At 38.6% G+C, this 18,656-nt stretch overlaps 1 protein-coding gene across 1 annotated transcript; it reads right to left on the bottom strand.

Moving 5' to 3' along the window:
• Nucleotides 1–12,261: 12,261 nt before the first annotated feature.
• Nucleotides 12,262–14,167, bottom strand: LOC116249793 (uncharacterized). The gene has a single exon (XM_031623059.2). It carries the CDS (start codon nt 13,553–13,555, stop codon nt 12,731–12,733), a length of 825 nt encoding a protein of 274 aa, XP_031478919.1. The 5' UTR covers nt 13,556–14,167; the 3' UTR covers nt 12,262–12,730.
• Nucleotides 14,168–18,656: the final 4,489 nt, after the last annotated feature.

Consider the following 18,656-nt stretch of genomic DNA (forward strand, 5'->3'; position numbering starts at 1 on the left):
TAAAAATTTGAAATCTTATGGTTAAAAAATGCATAGATTTATAACCTTTGCATAGCAAAGTTCATGGGCCTCAAGTTTCACTCTCTTAATTCTGACATGAGATACAAAAATTTAAGGCACAATAGTGACCATCATTTCACAGTTTTCAAACCTTTAGGGGCGCACGCATTGGAAATATGAAGTTGGAAAGATGTTTTCAGAAACTTATTTCAAAAATTAAACAAATGAAAACAAAATCCAGATTTTTGGATTTATGTTTAAAGAAATAAATTTCGATAGAAATAAAAGATGAAAAACATAATCATTGAAAAAACACTGCGTTGAAGAAGCCAACGGTTATTTTATTTGTTCTATAAATTTTTTTTCACTCCTGGAGGTGGGACGAGATTCTGACCCAACGTTAAACATTTTCATCCCAAGTTTGATGGGCAGGAAAAAATTTTAAAAATTTGAATTTTACTTACAATGCTACAAAATATTTTCTGCCCCCTATAGCTTTAAGGTGGCCCCCTTATTAAATCAGACGCTTGGATTTAGCATATGGGTAATTAAATGTCTCATAGGTGATTTAATCTTAACATTATTATATTTTTCTTGACAAGTCACCAACATCACACTCTATGATTTTAAGCAAAATTTGGAGTTGATCTCATTGCCCATGATAAAATATCAAAGCACTTGGATGGCTTCCAGCATGAGATTTGGATATTTTGTGGTACCGAAGAAGCGACCATAATTGAAAATGATCAAAATGCCGATACCAGTTAAATAGAAGACTATCAATTTTATAAAAGCAAAACCAAAAAAGAAATTCCCCAATAAAATTACTAAAACGTTTTTCCGGAAAAAATGTGAGAAGATGTCTTCCCGTGTAAGCCAAACGTTTTTATGTTTTTACATGATTTTGCTTTTAAAACACCGTTCCATTAAGAGTTTGGATGACAAGAAAAATGTGTTTTGCTAAAGATCTTGTTTTGACAAAAACAAATTTTTAAAAGGTAATAAATAACTTGGCACCCACAAGTTATTCACAAAAAAATCTGTTTTGGTTCTATCATATAAACACAAATCAATTTTTTAAAATTGATAAAAAAATATTTAAAAAAAAAAAGAAAACTAGTTTCATAAAACCATTCTTAGCGTGCCATCCAAACGCTACCAAAGATTTTTCTTTTATTTTTTTAATGTGTTGCAATCCAAGTAGTGTGAGCTCATCATGCTTTGGCGTTGATGAATGCAAAACTGCAATCCAAGTAGTGTGAGCTCATCATTCTCTTCATCAAACTGCTCCCTTGGGCAAAAAAACTATTCCTGACATTGCTGCTTCTTCTCAAGGAGTGAAAGGGACGCTCGTCTTCAACAAGCAAGGAACAAGGTGCATCTCTCTCTCTCTCTCTCTCTCTCTCTCTCTCGTCTTCTTCTTCTCATTGTTGTTTTTTCTTCTTTTTCTCTCTCATTCAAAGCCCAGATTCTTCTCTCTCTCTCTCTGGTCTTCTTCTTCTTCTTCTTCTTTTGCTGCTTATAGAATTTTTTTTTCTGCTTTTGGGAGCTCCTCATACTCTGCCCACCAACGTCCGATGCTTCTTTATCTCTCTCGTCTTCTTCTTCTTCTTCTTTTTTTATTGTTGTTTTTTTATTTTTTCTCTCTCATAATCTGCCCACCAACGTCTGATGCTTCTCTCTCTTGTCTTATTCTTCTTCTTCTTCTACTGCTTATAGATTTTTTTTTTTTCTGTTTTTAGGCGCTCCTCATACTCTCCCCACCAACGTCTGATGCTTCTCTATCTCTCTCGTCTTCTTCTTCTTTTCCAGGGTTGTTTTTTCTCCTTTTTCTCATGCATACTCTGCCCACCAACGTCTATGCTTCTCTATCTCTCTCGTCTTCTTCTTCTTCTTCGATGATATCTGTATGATGCCAGCATGAGCAAAAGCATGGTTGTCTCATTTATCTCAAGCAAGCACGTCCATTAAGATGATGTCCACCATGTGCATGCATGACCATTAAGATGATGCCTACCTACCATGCACATGTTTGTATCTGCCTTTATTTTACTTAATGTGCTTATGTGTTTGCATCAAGACAAATGGCATTAGGCGAATCACCGACATAATATCCACACAGGTTGTTTTTGACATGGTGACGCTTGGATATGTACGCCCAAAACTTTTGTAACCTTGATAATATACAGAACCCTCTGAAGCGGCCTGAACTCTGCCCACCAACGTTGGAATGAATTACTTTCATAAGAATACCTTGTTGCTCTCGTAACTGCTATTGCCAGTTCTTGATGCCGTCTGATTTTTATGGGAATCTGAAACAGTCGTTATTTTTCTTAACAAGTAATGCTAATTAAAAAAAAAGAATAAAGAGATAGATTGGAGTTAAGCATTGAAGCATGATTGTTGATGTCGCTAGTTATATATTTAGCTTGCAGCTTGTCTTGTCAGATATGAGTATCATCTTCATACAAAAGTTGTCTTTGGCTTTGCAGCTTGTCGCATATTAGAAGACATGAGACTACACCAACAACAACAAGTCGTTTTATGTTTATGTTATAGTTTTTATTATTTTATACGTCGTAGACAACGTCCACGGCAATTTATACATCGATCAATTGGACTATCTTATGAAGAAAGACAAAAAATTAGAGATCAAATTATATATAAATTAGATGATGATGTACAATGTCGCAACATAACACGCATGAGAACATCACCTTTCAAAGAGTTATGTGATATTCTTCGACAACAGAGTTAACTATGTAGTACAAGACATTGTAAAGTAGAAGAACAAGTTTTTATCTTTCTCATGATGTTGTCGCACACATATAAACAATGTGGGGTTCAATTTTGGTTCTATCGTTCAACGAACACAATTTCTCGATATTTTTATAAAGTTCTTTAAAGTTATTAATTAAGAGGACTGGCTCTTGTTGTTATGATGTTTTCACTTTTTTTGTATGTAAGATTTTTATGACTATTGGTGACTATTGGTTATGATGGAAGGAGACGCTGCGCATTGTATAAGCTGCAGCCTTTCATTTTGATTGTGAGGAATATTATTGCAAATGATTATAAATTCAATCCTTTTCTTTTCTTTATGTTAAAAAACATGATTTGTGTAATTTTTTCTTTCCTTTCCCTTCATTTCTATTCAAACAAGTTTTTAAATCAAACTCTTTCCATTCTTTTCCTTTTCATTTCATTCATTTTTGTTCAAAACAAGTTTTTAAATCAAACTCTTTTCTTTCCATTCCTTTTATTTCCCTTCCCATTTCTTTCCTTCCCATTCATTTCTTTTCCTTAAACTCCGTTCTCACTTCCTTAAACTCCGTTGTCACTTGATCAAGACAGGGTCGTCTCCGGATTTGTACATGAGCCATACCCTGGGAAACATTTATGCAAAAAATGGAGATCTGGGCAACACGCACCAGGCGGTCGACGGAATGCCACAAAGAGATATCGTCTTTTCGAATTCCATCATAACTTGGTACGTTGAACAAGGGAGGAATATAGAGGCTTGGGGATTTCTGAAAATGACGCGGAGGGATGAATTTGGTTTCGACTAGTACACTTTTGGCACTATACTCCAGAGATAGGGCACCGCTAGTGATTTGCGATTTGGGCAACATATTCATTCTCTTACTGTTAGAACCGCGTTTCATGGGAATGTCTTTTGCAAGTTTTGCACTTCTTTATATGTACACAGTGTGGAAAGATGGTGGACGCTGATGTGGTGTTTGAGTTAAAGCCGGAGAAGAATGCAGTTTCATGGAATACTATGATTTCTGGCTGCACTGGGGATTGTGAAGGAGAAAGTGCAGATATTAACCAGATGGAATGGGAAGGAATTATTCCAAATCAAGATAAATGTGCAAGTATTCTTTCATCACTGGGTGTTCCGCATGCACTTTCACTCGTGAAGCAACTTCATGCAAAGATTGTGAATTCAATTGAAGATGAACAGCATACATACATTCAATGTGAACAACGGTCATCCTTAGACGAAAGGAATGTATGTTGAGTTTAAGGTATGAATGGTGCAGATCAAGGGAACGGGTTATGTTCTTGATACTGAGTTTGTGTTGCATAATCTGGATGAAGAGACTAAAGAGCAGCATCTTTTTTACCACAATGTTGTTTGCAATAACGACCGCTCTAAAAGGGGTTACATTTGGAATCAAGAAGAATCTTCGTATTTGTCGGGATTCCCATACAGCTTTCAAGTTCATAAGCAAAGCAAATGACAGAGGGATAGTAATGAGAGATGCAAATCGCTTTTACCATTTCAAAAGTGGCACTTGCTCTTGTAGGGATTATTGGTAGCTGCCTGGTATCTACATGGATACATTCAGTGCAAGAAGTTGAAGTATACAGTGGAATCCATCCGTACAATATATGAATATGCCTCTATTCCTGAAGAGACTGCTTGTAGACAAATTCCCTTTGGCAGTAGCTGTGGGATCTATTCGACTGAGCAGGAAGCGTGCTTTTTACTGTGGCTAATGGTTTCGTTTGTTAATTCCATCTCTCTCCATGGATAATTTAGATGACATTTTATCCTTACCTTTGCAGGAAGAGAATGTGCCAACCTTAACATTTTGGAGCAAATGCAACCAAAGAGACTCGGCCGTCTAAATTAGTTTAATTTTCTTATGACATAGAAAGACTGAAAAATGCTATGAGTTATATTTTGTATTTTTATATGGTTTCTGTCTATACAGACAACATAATGCCGTTATTCTCTTCAATGCAGCCGAATAATGATTTTCAGAAGCACATGTAAATGCAATAATTTTTGTCAGGAGGCCGCAGCGAAGGTATTAACAATGCCTGAAAATTGCTTTATGAACATCAATGAAGTCTCAACGTCTGGATATAAACTAGAATCGGACTAATCTTTGGGTAGTGCTAAAAGTTGTCGGTAAAAATTAATAAAGGTAGCATGGCCTTCCATTCGCTTTCATAATTCATTCTAAGGAATCTGTCAGATTTGTGCTTCCAAACAGTCAAGGACAGGGCTGATGAAGTGTTATTGGAAGAACCCATTCTCCATTCTCTCTTCCTTCCACAAGCAGAGGATGCTCATATCATGAAGCAGCCATAGCTGGTGCTAGATGTTCGTATTTTTATGTTGGACACATAAAGTCGACGAAATAAATCAGTCAGCTTTTCCTTATGAGTTATGTGCAAGCGTCCACTCACAATGAGCAGAAATGAATAATTGTAATTTTTCGTCCCTGTGATTTTACCTTGGGAAAATTGGATTCTCTACTTATATTTAGTTTCATCTTGTTGTTAGAAATAAATCATTGATCAAGTATTTTTAGGGGAACGTCACTACAACAAATAACACAATCGCCGAGTGGTGGTAGGCGGTCGAGAGAGGGCTGTCGCATTTGCCAACGGAGGGCCTCGACGTCGTCAGAAGAAGCCGACAAAACGCGAACCATTTGGGAGGCGGGGAGAGGTTGCCGTCGACGGTGACGGTGGTCGGCAAATACCACCATCCGTGGAGCCGTTGAAGGCAGCAATGTTCAGGTCCAACTTGACGCATGTGGTGGTCTGGAGTTGGATAATCTTATAATTTTACCGCAAACGAGACCCTTGGCATGATAGAAATCACATATCGTAATGGTTCATTTATCAGCAAAAGAACTCGCACGCCTTACCTTCCATATGAGATGGTGGTAATTAAGCTTGTAATTGGCAATTTGCTGGCTTTTCATTGATGTCTCATCTGTTGCCAAGTGCGAACTATATAAAAGAAAGTTGCATTATCTAGGGATGAGTCCTTGTATGGCTTTGCTGTCACAGACTCACACACCTTGGCAGATATGGGATAACTGCGGCTCGATTGAATTGGGCTATCTTGAAATTGTACGTATTTGGCATTTAAAATCTGAAAGCTGTTTCTATGGCTAGTTAAGTCAGTAATATTTATTCATCTTTGAGTTCTAACTGTTTGTATTTTTTAGGTGGTTGGGCCAAGGAAAAGTCCAAAAATCTAATAAGCAGTACGTGTGGGAAGCGGATGCTGATAGCAATTCCTATGAGATAAGAAAGGAAACAGATCCAAAGAAACGACTGAAACGGGGGTCAGAAATGACGTTCTAGATTTTCGTAATGCTTTGACATGGTAACGACTCCCTTGCTTTTTATTCAGAAGGCTGATGATAAGTACGAGTTCACAGATCCTGCTAGAATGCAGGGATTAGTAAATTGTTTTTTTCCCCAATTTATAGGGCCGATGACATGTATTGCTCATTCTTTTTGCATTGTTGCTATACTATCTTGAAACTCATCTATAGAACTGTTTCTTTGTCACTTGCACTGTTGCCATCTTTGTTGCTTATTCTTTTTTGTCTAATCTTATAAGTAAAATTGTTGCTATATTGTCTTGAAACATATCTACAGAATTGTTTCTTTGTCACTTGCACTGTTCCAATGTCTGTTGCTTATTCGTTTTTCTCTGATTTCATAAGTGAAATTGTTCCTTGATCTCTTCCTCACTTAAGCTTCTACAGATATGTTACTGCATTAAAAGTCTTTCTTGCTCATTTTATCTTCTATTGTTTCCAAGGAATTTGTTCAGCTGAAGACGCCTCAAAATAGAGTTCACCACCACGTTTCCTAGATATTGTTGAGGTTGACATGATTTCAGCTGCAGTCAAGGAAGGGATGGAGGAAGCAAGGGCCAGAGCTACCCAAGGAATTCACTGACAAAAGAAGAAAGAGTCTGAAAACCAATAAGAATTTGGCAGACAGAGTAAGAAAATGAAGAGGGAGAGTGTAGAAAATAAATCAAATAGAAGAAAACAGATTTTAAGTGGTTCGGAATAGAGCAAAGGCTCTTTACAAGGTAACGTAAGGCAAATGGTAAGTTTCCAAAGAGGGTCTTCTCCAACGTTCATCCTCTAACATTTCCTCTCCCAACGTCAATAATTCAATGGTAGGGAGATAGGCAAGGCAACTTTTATTTTTAAGAGAGAAATAAAGATCTGACAGAGAGACCTGAAAGGAACAAGGAGCAAGAAGAATGTGACTGCACCGAAGAATTTTTTTGCTTCAATATTAGGACCATGGCAACTTGTTAGCGTTCTTAATTACTTATAGTTGGCAATTTTTGACGTTTATCTTTTGATGGTGTTTCCCATTTTCCCCATTTTCTTGTATTTTAAATCCAATTTGTTGTACTCTGTGATGCTAATTATGTACACTACCTCTCTCTCTCTCTCTCTCTCTATATATATATATACACACACACACACACACAAACTGCCAATGGTTTGCTATTTAAGAATGGTTTACTATTCCCAACGGTCTAAACCATTCGGATGTTGGCAGTAAATTCAGTCCACACCGCCGATAAATATATACTAAAACCCAGCAGTTCTATCTGTTGGGAACCAAATCAAATTGCAGACATGAGCTCGGGCAGTCAGGAAACTTGATTCTTCATCCCAAGGGAAATGAGTTCAACGTCAAAGAGTCCGACTGTCCAGGGATATGTAGCTATAAATTAGACGTGGTCTGGCTCTACCTTTTGCGACAAATGATTTGCTTGCCTCTTATATCACTAAAGATCTGTTCACATGATTTTGATAGTGATTTAAACAGTCTAGATTCAGGTTAGTTCTAAATTTTATTGAATTCAACTCAATCGGATATTTTGTAATTGGATTTAAGTTCAGATTTCCATTTTTCAAAAATAAATTTGCATCCGATTAACATAATGTTCTACAATTATATGTAACGAGGCTGTTTTGCTTTTCATCGGATAGTAATCGTACATGAAACTCGGTTTCAGATTGCGAGATCACATTTCGATTATGAATCCTGGCCAATCTTCTTTGCCAAGTCAGCCATGTCTGAACTATAATCTAATAATCTATCCAATTCATTGAAGTCCCCAATGGGGACTCTGTTTATTCTAGATAATAGGTTCTGATCTTAAGCAGAGCCACCTCAAATTCACAACTTTCGTAAACTCTTGACGTGAATTTGTGTTTTTCAGTATGAAGTTCAAGTCAGAAGGGGATAAGTCTGACTTGAGACCTACGGGTTCCAATAATGCAAAGATTACAAGTTCACCATATAACTTATGCATCTTTTGAAACAAATGATTTCAGATCTTTATGAAAAATCAAATATCCGAAAATCTTGAAAACTAGGATACCAAGACATCATGCAATTTCAATTTTCAGATCTGTTATGATCAATACCACCTTAGTTACACAATTCAACCCCCTCAATGAGAGAGAATGTTCGTGTAAAATCTCGTTCTTTTTTCCTTTTTTTTGGTCTAAAGTACGACTAGCTAGATCATCATCTGCGTGAAAACTACTAAAGAGAACAACATCTTGGAAAAAATAAGTTTCAAACTTCTATTTCTTTGTTCAGTTTCGTTCGGGGGGGGGGGGGGGGGGGTGACTAGGCCGTGGCCCACCCCGAACTAGTTGGAAAAAAAAAAAGTTGTTCAATGTACTTTTTTAACTTAAGTTCAGTTTGGTCCTACCCAAATTTGAGGTTGGATTATTTGGCTCGTTCCTGAACGAAATCCTGGCTCCGCCTCTGGTTTCATTGTTCACAGCGACCAACTTGGTGATTAAACCTAGAAAACGTTAAACACTCACCTTCCCTTCACATCCCGGCATCACCTTCCCTGAAATTGTGTTTCTGAAAGTTTTTCTCTTTTTAGGAGATTTCCTCTTCTTGGTCGGGACCTGTTTTTGCCTTCATATCAACATGTTTCTTTCACCTAGGAGGTATCAGTTTTTCTGAATTCAGGTGGTTATCCATGATGTTATAAATGTCATACAGTTCTTTGTAAATCCAATAAATGCTAGCAGCTATTTGAAAATTTCTCCGCATGATTTGATATTTTTTTACTATATCTAAGTTTTTTGAGCCAGAATTTTTTTTCCATGGAGCACTAAGTATATAACTATCAAATTTTCAATTGCCAAGATACCTCCCACGTTTGACAACTTATCTGCTGACCTATTTTTCTTTAGACAGAATATGAATCATGGAGAACTTATCACCTGTTTTTTATTGTACGACTTACATTATGGATTTATCCTTCATGACTCCTAAAGCGCACAAAGCACTTGTAAAGCAAAGGACTCGATGAAGAGAGTTTTAAATAACAAAATAACTTTTTTAAATAATAAAAAAGTTTTTTGTAAGGGCTAACTTATGCAACAAAATAAATGTTGCACTTATTTACTTATTTTTTGAATTATTTTCTTGTTAACAAACAGCATAGTTGCCAGCATGGCCACGCTGCAGTGGGTTTTGTCCAACAAAAGGTCACAAAAGATTATGGAGCATTTATTAGTGCTTCTGATGTCACATTTTATACCTGCACATCGAACATTCTACGTAGTCGTAGAATGCTGACAACTTCTAAAGAGCCGGAGAGAGAGTCGGCCCGTGGATATGAAATAAGGCTGAGCGTCGGGCCGGGCCGGGCCCGTTTAGCCTGTTTAGATTAAAAAAATATTTTTTTAATTTTTTTGTTTTAATAATATATATTTATTATTAATAAATATATTTTATATTTTAAAAATTATTTTATAATTAAAAATTTATTTTTTGATTTTAAATGGGCCGAGCCCGGACCGATGCCCACCGTTCACAATAAAATAAAAAGAGCAAGACTGTGACAACAGATCTTGTCAAACGTCCCCATCCCCACTAGCACTTACTGGGGAGCAAAGCAAGGAGGTACCGAGCCCACCCCGCATGATGAGCTCAATCGTGAACAAGTGTGATTCTCACCGTCCCACTGGGTCAGCTCAATCACGCTCACCACTAAAGGCACTAGACGTCCGCTTGTACGCGATGCATATTGCCCTATGCACGTATGCAATTTTTTTTCTTTTTCATATATCTCTAGAGCCAAATCAAAGAGTAACTTTTATTTTATTTGATTTTAAGAAGTTTTAATTTTAAAAATTATAAAAAAATTTCAAGAGCTTATAAAGAGGTTCTTTTCTAGTTAGTTGCCTTTGTTTGGAAGCTAAAATAAAATTAAAGTTAATAAGAGGCAGGTTAGGATCCGTCAAGTCGTCAGATGAGGTCGATCAAAGGACCAGCAGTAGACAAAGACTTTAAGTCTCAATTAATTTGTTAACTAAGAAGGGAGCTTTTGCACGAAAATGGGCGTTTCCATCAAGTGCATTTTCTAGTTGATCATGATTAGCCCATTTTTCTTATAGATTCCTTGCTTTTATGGTCAACTTAGTGCTTTAATCAAACGTAATCACGGTAGCATCGTGCAAGCCATACTCATTCATCTCTAATGATAATAAACTTGGTGGGTAGGGATGTCAATATATTTGTTTAAATCACATAACCTTTTTGAGAAAATCAGATATGAAAAAGAAATTTAACATCCAATTAAGAAATCGAGTTAGATTCAGGTTTAAAAAATTATTGACATTTGAATAGATTCAGATTTGAGTCGGATTTAGTTTTAAATAAACATCTTATATCCAATGTCTTTACATTTTAAAGTCAGCTTGAGCCAGTTTAAAGGTTGGATTCCGATTCAAATTTGAATTCAAATATCTGATTCAATTGTGAAATCGGGTTTATGGTTTCCTTAAGTAGGACTTTTTTTCAATTTGCATTGAATTTAAATGTGAACATCTTAAAAAGCTGATATGGAAAAGAGTCTATCTAATTTGAATTGGATCCATTCACATCCTGATTGTGCAATGAAATCAATTTTTCCAATTTGGTGAGGGGACCTCACCTGAAATGCACAACAATGACCACCCATCTCAAAATTGAACGGACGAGATCTCAGATCACTTAGAGAAAAATAATTTATCAATTTACGGAAGTGCTCACCCGCGAATTACGTTTTCCCGAGCAAACGGAGCGGAGTGCATCGCTGGTCAATGCACGGCATTTATTAAATGTGGCAGCTTCCGGATAACGTGCTGGCTTCATTTGAATTTCTCGTGATTCTCCCTCCAATTTTTTTAAATATTTTAATATGCTCGATGATGACGACCGATAATTTGAAAAAGGAAAACAAACAAAGCCCAAGTACAAGAAGTCACAGACTTCGACTAACATGCTACGCTTAAGAACAAGACATTCCCTTTCTCCCTCTTTTCCTTTTAAACAATTCATTAAAAAAATAAATGGTTGCTTTAGAATTAATGGCCACCGGGGCAATCGATTCGGCATTAATATTATTATTTTATTTCAAGTGAGCAAAAAGATTAATTCTAGGGTTCGAACCGAAAGCCTCCCATTTTTTTTTTCTTTGGGTCCTGAGTTACGTCGATGTCAGTGATAAAACGAAACATCCATCAATTTGGATGTCACGTTCTACCGCCTTAAAACATAGGAATATAACACCTACAGAAACCAAACTAAAAATAAACTGTCAGCAAATGTGAACAATGGACGGTTTTCATTTTCATTATAATACTTGGCTAGAAAAATGTTGTATTAATTAACATTGTACATGTCAAACTAAAAGCATCGAAAGCTAATTATTTATAGGGAAAAAGAAGCCCGAAGTCTTCTTCATTTTTATCATTTTTAATTTCCAAAATCCGAAAATAAAAATTAAAAAAATCCGTAGATATTAATGGACCGGGGAATTTTATTGACGATGCACGAGCAGGAAGAAACAAACGGCGGTGGGATCAAAAACTGTGTAGACCATTCGCTCTTTATTTGATGTTGGTCCTGCTGTTTTCCTTAGACCACACGTCCTCCAAGTTGCACGGTTTTTTTGTCCATACAGTCGTTGCCTTCATTTATTTCATAAATTTCAGTGATCATAATATATATATATATATATTATATTAAGATTGTTTGATCTATTGTTATGGGTGGTTAAAAAAAATTAAGAAAAAAAAAGTGATGACCACATATTTCTTTCTTTGTATTGCTCTCAATCATCCACATGTTGGTCCTGATCAAATAACTTGGTAACTCTAAAAAAGCAAAATCACATATTACTTTTGATGCTGAAAAATGTTTTTATAACATAATAGTCAGGTGCTTAGAAAAATATCGTTTTAAAATTTGGATTTATCATGTTTTGATCATGCGGATCCGATTTTACAAAAGAAATCAGAGTTAAAAAAAAAATGTAAGAACAGATTGTGAATGATTGGTCTAGTAGAAAGATTACTGACGGGTCCAGAAAACATGATTGCAAAAACTAAAAGACAAGCAAAAGAAAGTAATAGAGTGGAGGGAGAGAGTTTATAAGCGGACAAGAAATCCAGAAATCCATCCATCCATTCAGGCACATATCGGCCGTATGCTGCAAAGGGTTACAACGAATAATTAAAATCGTAAAGAAGATCAACGCGTTAACCATAAACAAAGTCCAAATTGCGACTATTTTCCTCTATACATGCCATCGTTTGGTACCAGGGACAACCCGTCAAATACCAGCTGCTATCTTTCTTGCTTACGAACTAACTGCACATAACGAACAAAGTATATCAAAAATTTTCGGCAGCAAGATACAGTTTGGTTTCAACGCTACCAAGTTCCTGAATTCCAACCAAGCTCATGAACCTTTGTCTGGTTTTATTTGACCTTGTTTGTGAATTCCAGACCTTTCAGGTCTTCTTCTACTCCATTGCTACTACAATGAGAATTGCTTCCTGGTTCAGGACACTGTAACTCGGGTTGGTATTCGATTCGGATCGTTACGATACGATGGACCGAGACGTCTTCCGGTTCATCGAGCCCTTGGCAGCCCATTGAGCCACTCAAAGGTGCGAAGCCGAGAAGCCTCGCTCTTCTGCTTCAGCAACCGAATCTTCATCTCCTCTTCGTCTTCACCTTCCCTGACTCGTCTCGTCTCCCCTTTTCGTCTCGTAATCACGGCCGACACGGTGTCGACGGCCGAGCATTTGCAATCCAGCTGCGGGAAAACCTTCCAGGACGACGGAGAAGATGGCAACGACGATGATGACGATGAGGACGACCCGCTTCGGCTTCTCCCCATCTCCTCCTTCTTCTTCACCCGCTCCCTGAGATCCCCCAACTCTATCTCCGGCGTCCTCACCAGCCCCAGCCGGAAGAGCCCCATCTTGGTCGCCCCCTCCTTCTTCCTCCCGACGACCACCGCCGGGAAACTCCCCCCCGTCATCCCGGGTTTCGGACTGGCCATCGCAAAGAAACCTCCAGAGCCCGTCGACGCCCGCCGCCTGTCTGGCTCGGAATCACAGAGACCGTTGCCCTGTTTGCTGCTGGTGAAGCACCAGGAGCGGTCCAGCGACTCGCAGCGACTCGGGACGGCAGGTTCCCCCGCCGAACCGAGAAGCTCTCTTCCGGAGCTCTCGGGAGGCCGAAAAGGAAGGAGCTGTCCGTCAGAGATGACGTCGTCAGCGACGCACATGTCGTCGGATTCCGGCAATAGGACGGCCGACCACGAGGTGAACTCGAAGTCGTCCGAGGAGGGAAGTTTCGGCTCCTTGCTCGTCTCTTTAGGTCCACCTAAAGGCAGGTTGCAGAACGACAAGGCCTCCTCTTCGCTGGAATCCCATCCCGACGCCATCATCGAGTCTTTCCGACAGAGAGAGAGCGAGAGAGAGAGTTTTTCAAGGAAGGATGGGGGGGACTTAATTCAGCGCAAGGAGATGTTGATATCGAGAGAAGAGCAAGGATATATGTAGCAAGAAGGGTGGTGAGTTCATGGGGAAGGAGAGGGAGAAGACAAACAGATGAAGGTGCAGAAATGGAACGATGGGAGAAGGAGGCGACCACTACAAAAAGTGGTGCAGTCGGCTTTTGCCATTTTCATCCCCCTCTCGTCCTCTCGCCTTTTCATCGTCTTCGTCTGCAAATTCAAATAGGAAGTACCTTTTTCCTTTCTCGGGTAAGGGAAGCCGGCCGGCGATTCTCTCTCTTGAAAAAACAAATGGGTAGAAAGGAATCGTGCAAAACTCCACTCAAAGAAAGGCTTTTGAATTTCAGACTTTGGTCCGTTCCTCCCACCTCATTCAAATTCCCAATTAAAGGAAGACGTTTTCGAAGTTGACTTGATAAGCATCAGTAGTGGGATTCTAGAGAAGAGGGTGTGTGGTAGAAGAGGAAGACTCTCAGAGAGAGAGAGAGAGATCGCGCGCTCTCTTCTTTGTCTTCTCTTTCGTCTCATTTGTGCCTTTTACGATCTCTCCTTCACGCTCAAAGCCATCACAAAAGCTTTGTCACCTAACAAAGCACTTGTGTTCTTTGGGTGGGGCCGTCCACGTCACGAGTCCCCTCACCCTTTGGGCTCCGCCACTCTTTACATCAAATTTTACAAAGTTTAAGACCTACCGATTCGATTCACACCATTATGTTCTCATGGTACATCAAATTTTACAAAGTTTATGACCTACCGATTCGATTCACACCATTATGTTCTCATGGTTGAGTTTTAATGCCTTAGGTTCAATTTGAACTCTGTGACGATCTTACATACTACAAATTGATGCTTTTGAGAGTAAAACCGAAGGGAGACAGGACCAAGGATGGTTGGTGCAGATCTTCCGTCAAACAAGAAAAAAGAAAAGCGTTCTTGTTACTTGGATTGTTGAAAAAAGAGTGGCCGACCATTGTGCCCGTTCTAGATTAGGCAGCAGATGGTAAGAATACGTGCTTTTGAGAAGAAGCAATGGAGCTCCCGCTTTTGACTGTCGCCATCCTCTTTGCTCTCTCAGTTCTTTCAGTCTCTTGCCATCTTCGCGAACGTATCTTGTCTTCGAACAAGTTTAACGCTGACCAACAATCTGCAGCCTGGACTTGATGAAGATGTTAGGTGAAAATTTGAGTCCGATAGAAAGGAGCCAAAATCCAGCTCCAGATTGTTTAATCGAAGCAATATCAAAGTTACCTGCAGTACTGGAATCGAACCCAGAGTGGGGAACTTCACCATTCTGACAGAACTTGGTTCCACTCATCGGTATCACCTCTGACGCTTTACTCAATTTTAACATATCATGGCTCCTAAGGAGTGGCAGAGCCAGACACATTTGGCTGAGGGGCACTTACTATATATTGAGGAGCATTTTATATATGAATATACAAAAAACCAATATGTAAGTAAGTGGTTTATATTGGGCTGTATGGGCAATTGCCCACATGTGGCACCGCCCCTGCTCATAAGTTTTCAGTTTGTCCTAGGATAAGGGCAAGCTACTGATTATGATCCATTGTTGTTACTCCTTCACCTTCACCATGCCACTTGTAGAAATCAAATAGCTTCTACACAAAAGCATTAGAGAGAAAGAGAGAGAGAGAGATCACGGATCAAACATCAATGGGCTCCACATGCAGGTCAGGCAAACAATTGGTAGGTGGCTAGTCGCTGGTTCGATAATGGTGATGAACAAAATCCTTAGAGGGCTTAATGCATAAGCCACTGGGTCCTCGAGAAAGGGAAGGAGTTTGGCTTCTGACGATATTTACTGGCCTGGCTAGGGCTCCATTCATCTGCCTAGGGGTTGGGCTTGGAAAGATTTTTAGAAAGACGAAGTTTTACATGTAATTTTAAATTTTTTAGTTTAATTTATACACAAAATTTGAAAAATTATATTTTGGTCTCTATTAAGATTTTGAAAATATAGTTCAACCTCCAAGATAAAAAATTCCTAACTCCACCCCTGATTATCAACACCAACTTCTTATCTTTTCTTAACTCTGAAGCGGGCAAACGACCCGGATCTGAAAGAATGGGAAAGTGAAAAACAGAAGTAGCTGTTACTTTTTTGGCAACTTTAACTACAGGAGAGTGGTTGAGACGTTAATGTAAACTCCAAATATAAGTACCAAGTTTTTAGGGCCATATCTAAACTTGGTGGTGACTGGAACAAGCACAAAGTAGTGTGCCTTATTTGTCTATCTCTGCTCATTCAATGCATGTGATTGCTTGCTTGCATGTGTGTGTGTGTGTGTATGGGTTGTGGGTGTTTTGGGAGGGCAGTGGCACCATCCTCTTCTAGAAACTATGTGGCCCTCGTGCAGCGTGTGAAGCAACCTAACGGTTCATGCATCCACTTAAAAGGTAGACGAAACAATTATTTCGTTCATATATCATAGGATGAAGCTGCCAATACAAACACACATGACTTTGGGTTTGATGTGACTTGTGCTCAACTAAGCCAAAACTTAGAGAATCTTTATATATATATATATATATATATATATATGAAAAATTCTAAGTATTACAATTGGATGGTTAAGGAAAAACAAGAAAAACAATGTGTGAAATAATATTATATGACAAAAATATCTATCACCCTTTTTCCTTAACGGTTTATCATGTTGGATCAAACGGTTGATTGACTCTCAAAAGTAAGTCATTATTCAATTATATATATATATATATATATATATATATATATATATATATATATATATATATATATATATATATATAGATAGAGTATGTGTGTTTGTTGTCAATGCACTTTCTAGGACGATTTTAACTTTATTAAAAAAAAATCGGCCGAAAGGGACAGCCGCCAAATCACCATTTAGAAGAGAAATTAAGTTCTCACTGTCAGCTGGTCTCATCCACCATTTTACCATTCCCAATGCAGATGAGGAGTTTTGAATAGTTGTAGGTGATCACCAACCGTAACATATGAAAAAATGGAGATCGTCTATGTTCTTGAAAATATGAATTGCCAGAATATCGCATGTTTTTCTTATCATTATCTTGACAAGCTGGGGTTGATATAAGAACTAAGATAAGGCTGCCCCATTTGTTGTTACCTATCGACTTAGATCACGCGTTTAGTCTTACCAAGTATTCAATGTGGTAACATACTGATTCCCACATGAAATTACGACCGAACAACATAGCATAGGAAGGTGAAACAAACTGATCTCTTATTTATAAAAATTTCCGTTGCTTTTATTGGCTTGTAAACGATGAAAACACAACGAATGACAACCAACAGACTACATGGTGAAAAGGCACAGCGCTAAATGTTCCCATTCTCGATTCTCATTGGAGAAGAAATTTTCGTTATCACGTGCTTCATTAGTTTTACAGCCATCTTTCTCCTGCCAAGTAAGCAAGGGAAAATTAAAATATTTTAGTTTTCTGGCCTTGCCACCGTCAAAAAGTGTTGAGATCAAAACCTTTTGTATAAATGGGTCCACGTAGCGTGCACTATATTACATTCGAGGGTCCAATGTTCGTCTTTTCAAACGTCATATCTTGTCTGCCATTTCTGCAGCTAAAGGTTGGATGAGCGCGATAGCAATGGTCATTCGCGATGCATTTCTCCTTGTCGAAAGTGCTTCATTCATTCTTTTCAGGCGGCACAATGAAGACTGAAAATTTACCGTAATATGTATATAGTATATACACTGTTGCTTGTGCATCAGAGAGAGAGAGAGAGAGAGATTTAGAAATACCACCACCCACTTCCGTAGAAAAAAATCCTCAACTGAAAACGAACGGTGGTGCCCATGAAAACTGAAGCAGTTCTTATTGCATCTTTTGTATGTGGTGGATATTGCAACATACTTGTGTTCTTGAAAAGATTGTGGCACGGTACTCGATGACCAACATTCGAGAGACCGATGCTTATTACCAGCATCAACTTGCATCCGGAAACTCCCATGACCGACTATCCCCATGAATAAACAGACAAGTACCGGCAACATGTCGGCAACCAAGGATTTCCAGAGAAACCATACTAACTACGTATAGTTAGCATGCTTTAGTAACGTAGCACTTAAGTCAAACAGCAAAAAATGGAGAATCCGTATCGGAACATCAAGCCCTACCCATAATGGGTACAATGAGCACCGGCGACCTGTCGGCATCCAAGGATTCCAGAGACTTCAATCACTCTATATAATCAGGACGCTAGTTGCACTGCAATATAATAAGTAAACCTTTGCCAAGTTGACTTTCAACCGCAGCTTGGTGCAGCAAGAATTGAACGACCAAATGCACAAGGAATCAATTCCCCGAAGGCAAGGTTCTTCGAGAACGTAACATAGTCCCTCACTGTTTTTTTCACAACATTAAAAAACGGAACTAGATTGGCTCATAAGCAAGTCATGAGCTTCTCTGGAATTGCTAAATATCAACTACCTGACTAATTTAGCTATAGTTAAAGCACATCTAAACAACTCGAGTACAAGAATAGGTCGTGGCTAAAGAGATTTACGGTAAAGCACTGAACGTGTAACAAAACAGAAAGTCCAGTGTGTTTTACAACGAACCAATGCAGCTCGGTGAAACAGTAAATCATACAGAGAGCAAGTTTGACTATAACCTTTAGAAGAAAAAGAGGAGGCAGATTACCTCCTCCTTTTTTGTGAACACATTCTCCAAGGGAAACCCGGACTGAAATGGAACGGTCATAAGATGCCTTTGAATGCATTTCCTGGACCGATGTTACCATGTACACCTATAACACAGGTTGCGCAAGGAAGAACCTCTATGGGACGTGAATCATGCGACCCTGCTTGGCAGCCAGGGTCCACCATCAATGCGGGCAGCCAAGAAATGGGTTAATTATACTCTAGGGTGCACATCGATGAATGATTACTTTTAGAAGGTCACGAAGATGAAAAGTCGGCTAGGTCAAACCTTGTTGAAGAACTGAAAGGTAAACGCCAACCAAGAAAATGCGGGGTGTCCAGAGCCAACG

The sequence above is a fragment of the Nymphaea colorata genome, chromosome 3 (assembly GCF_008831285.2).
Source record: "Nymphaea colorata isolate Beijing-Zhang1983 chromosome 3, ASM883128v2, whole genome shotgun sequence".
Taxonomy (NCBI): domain Eukaryota; kingdom Viridiplantae; phylum Streptophyta; class Magnoliopsida; order Nymphaeales; family Nymphaeaceae; genus Nymphaea; species Nymphaea colorata.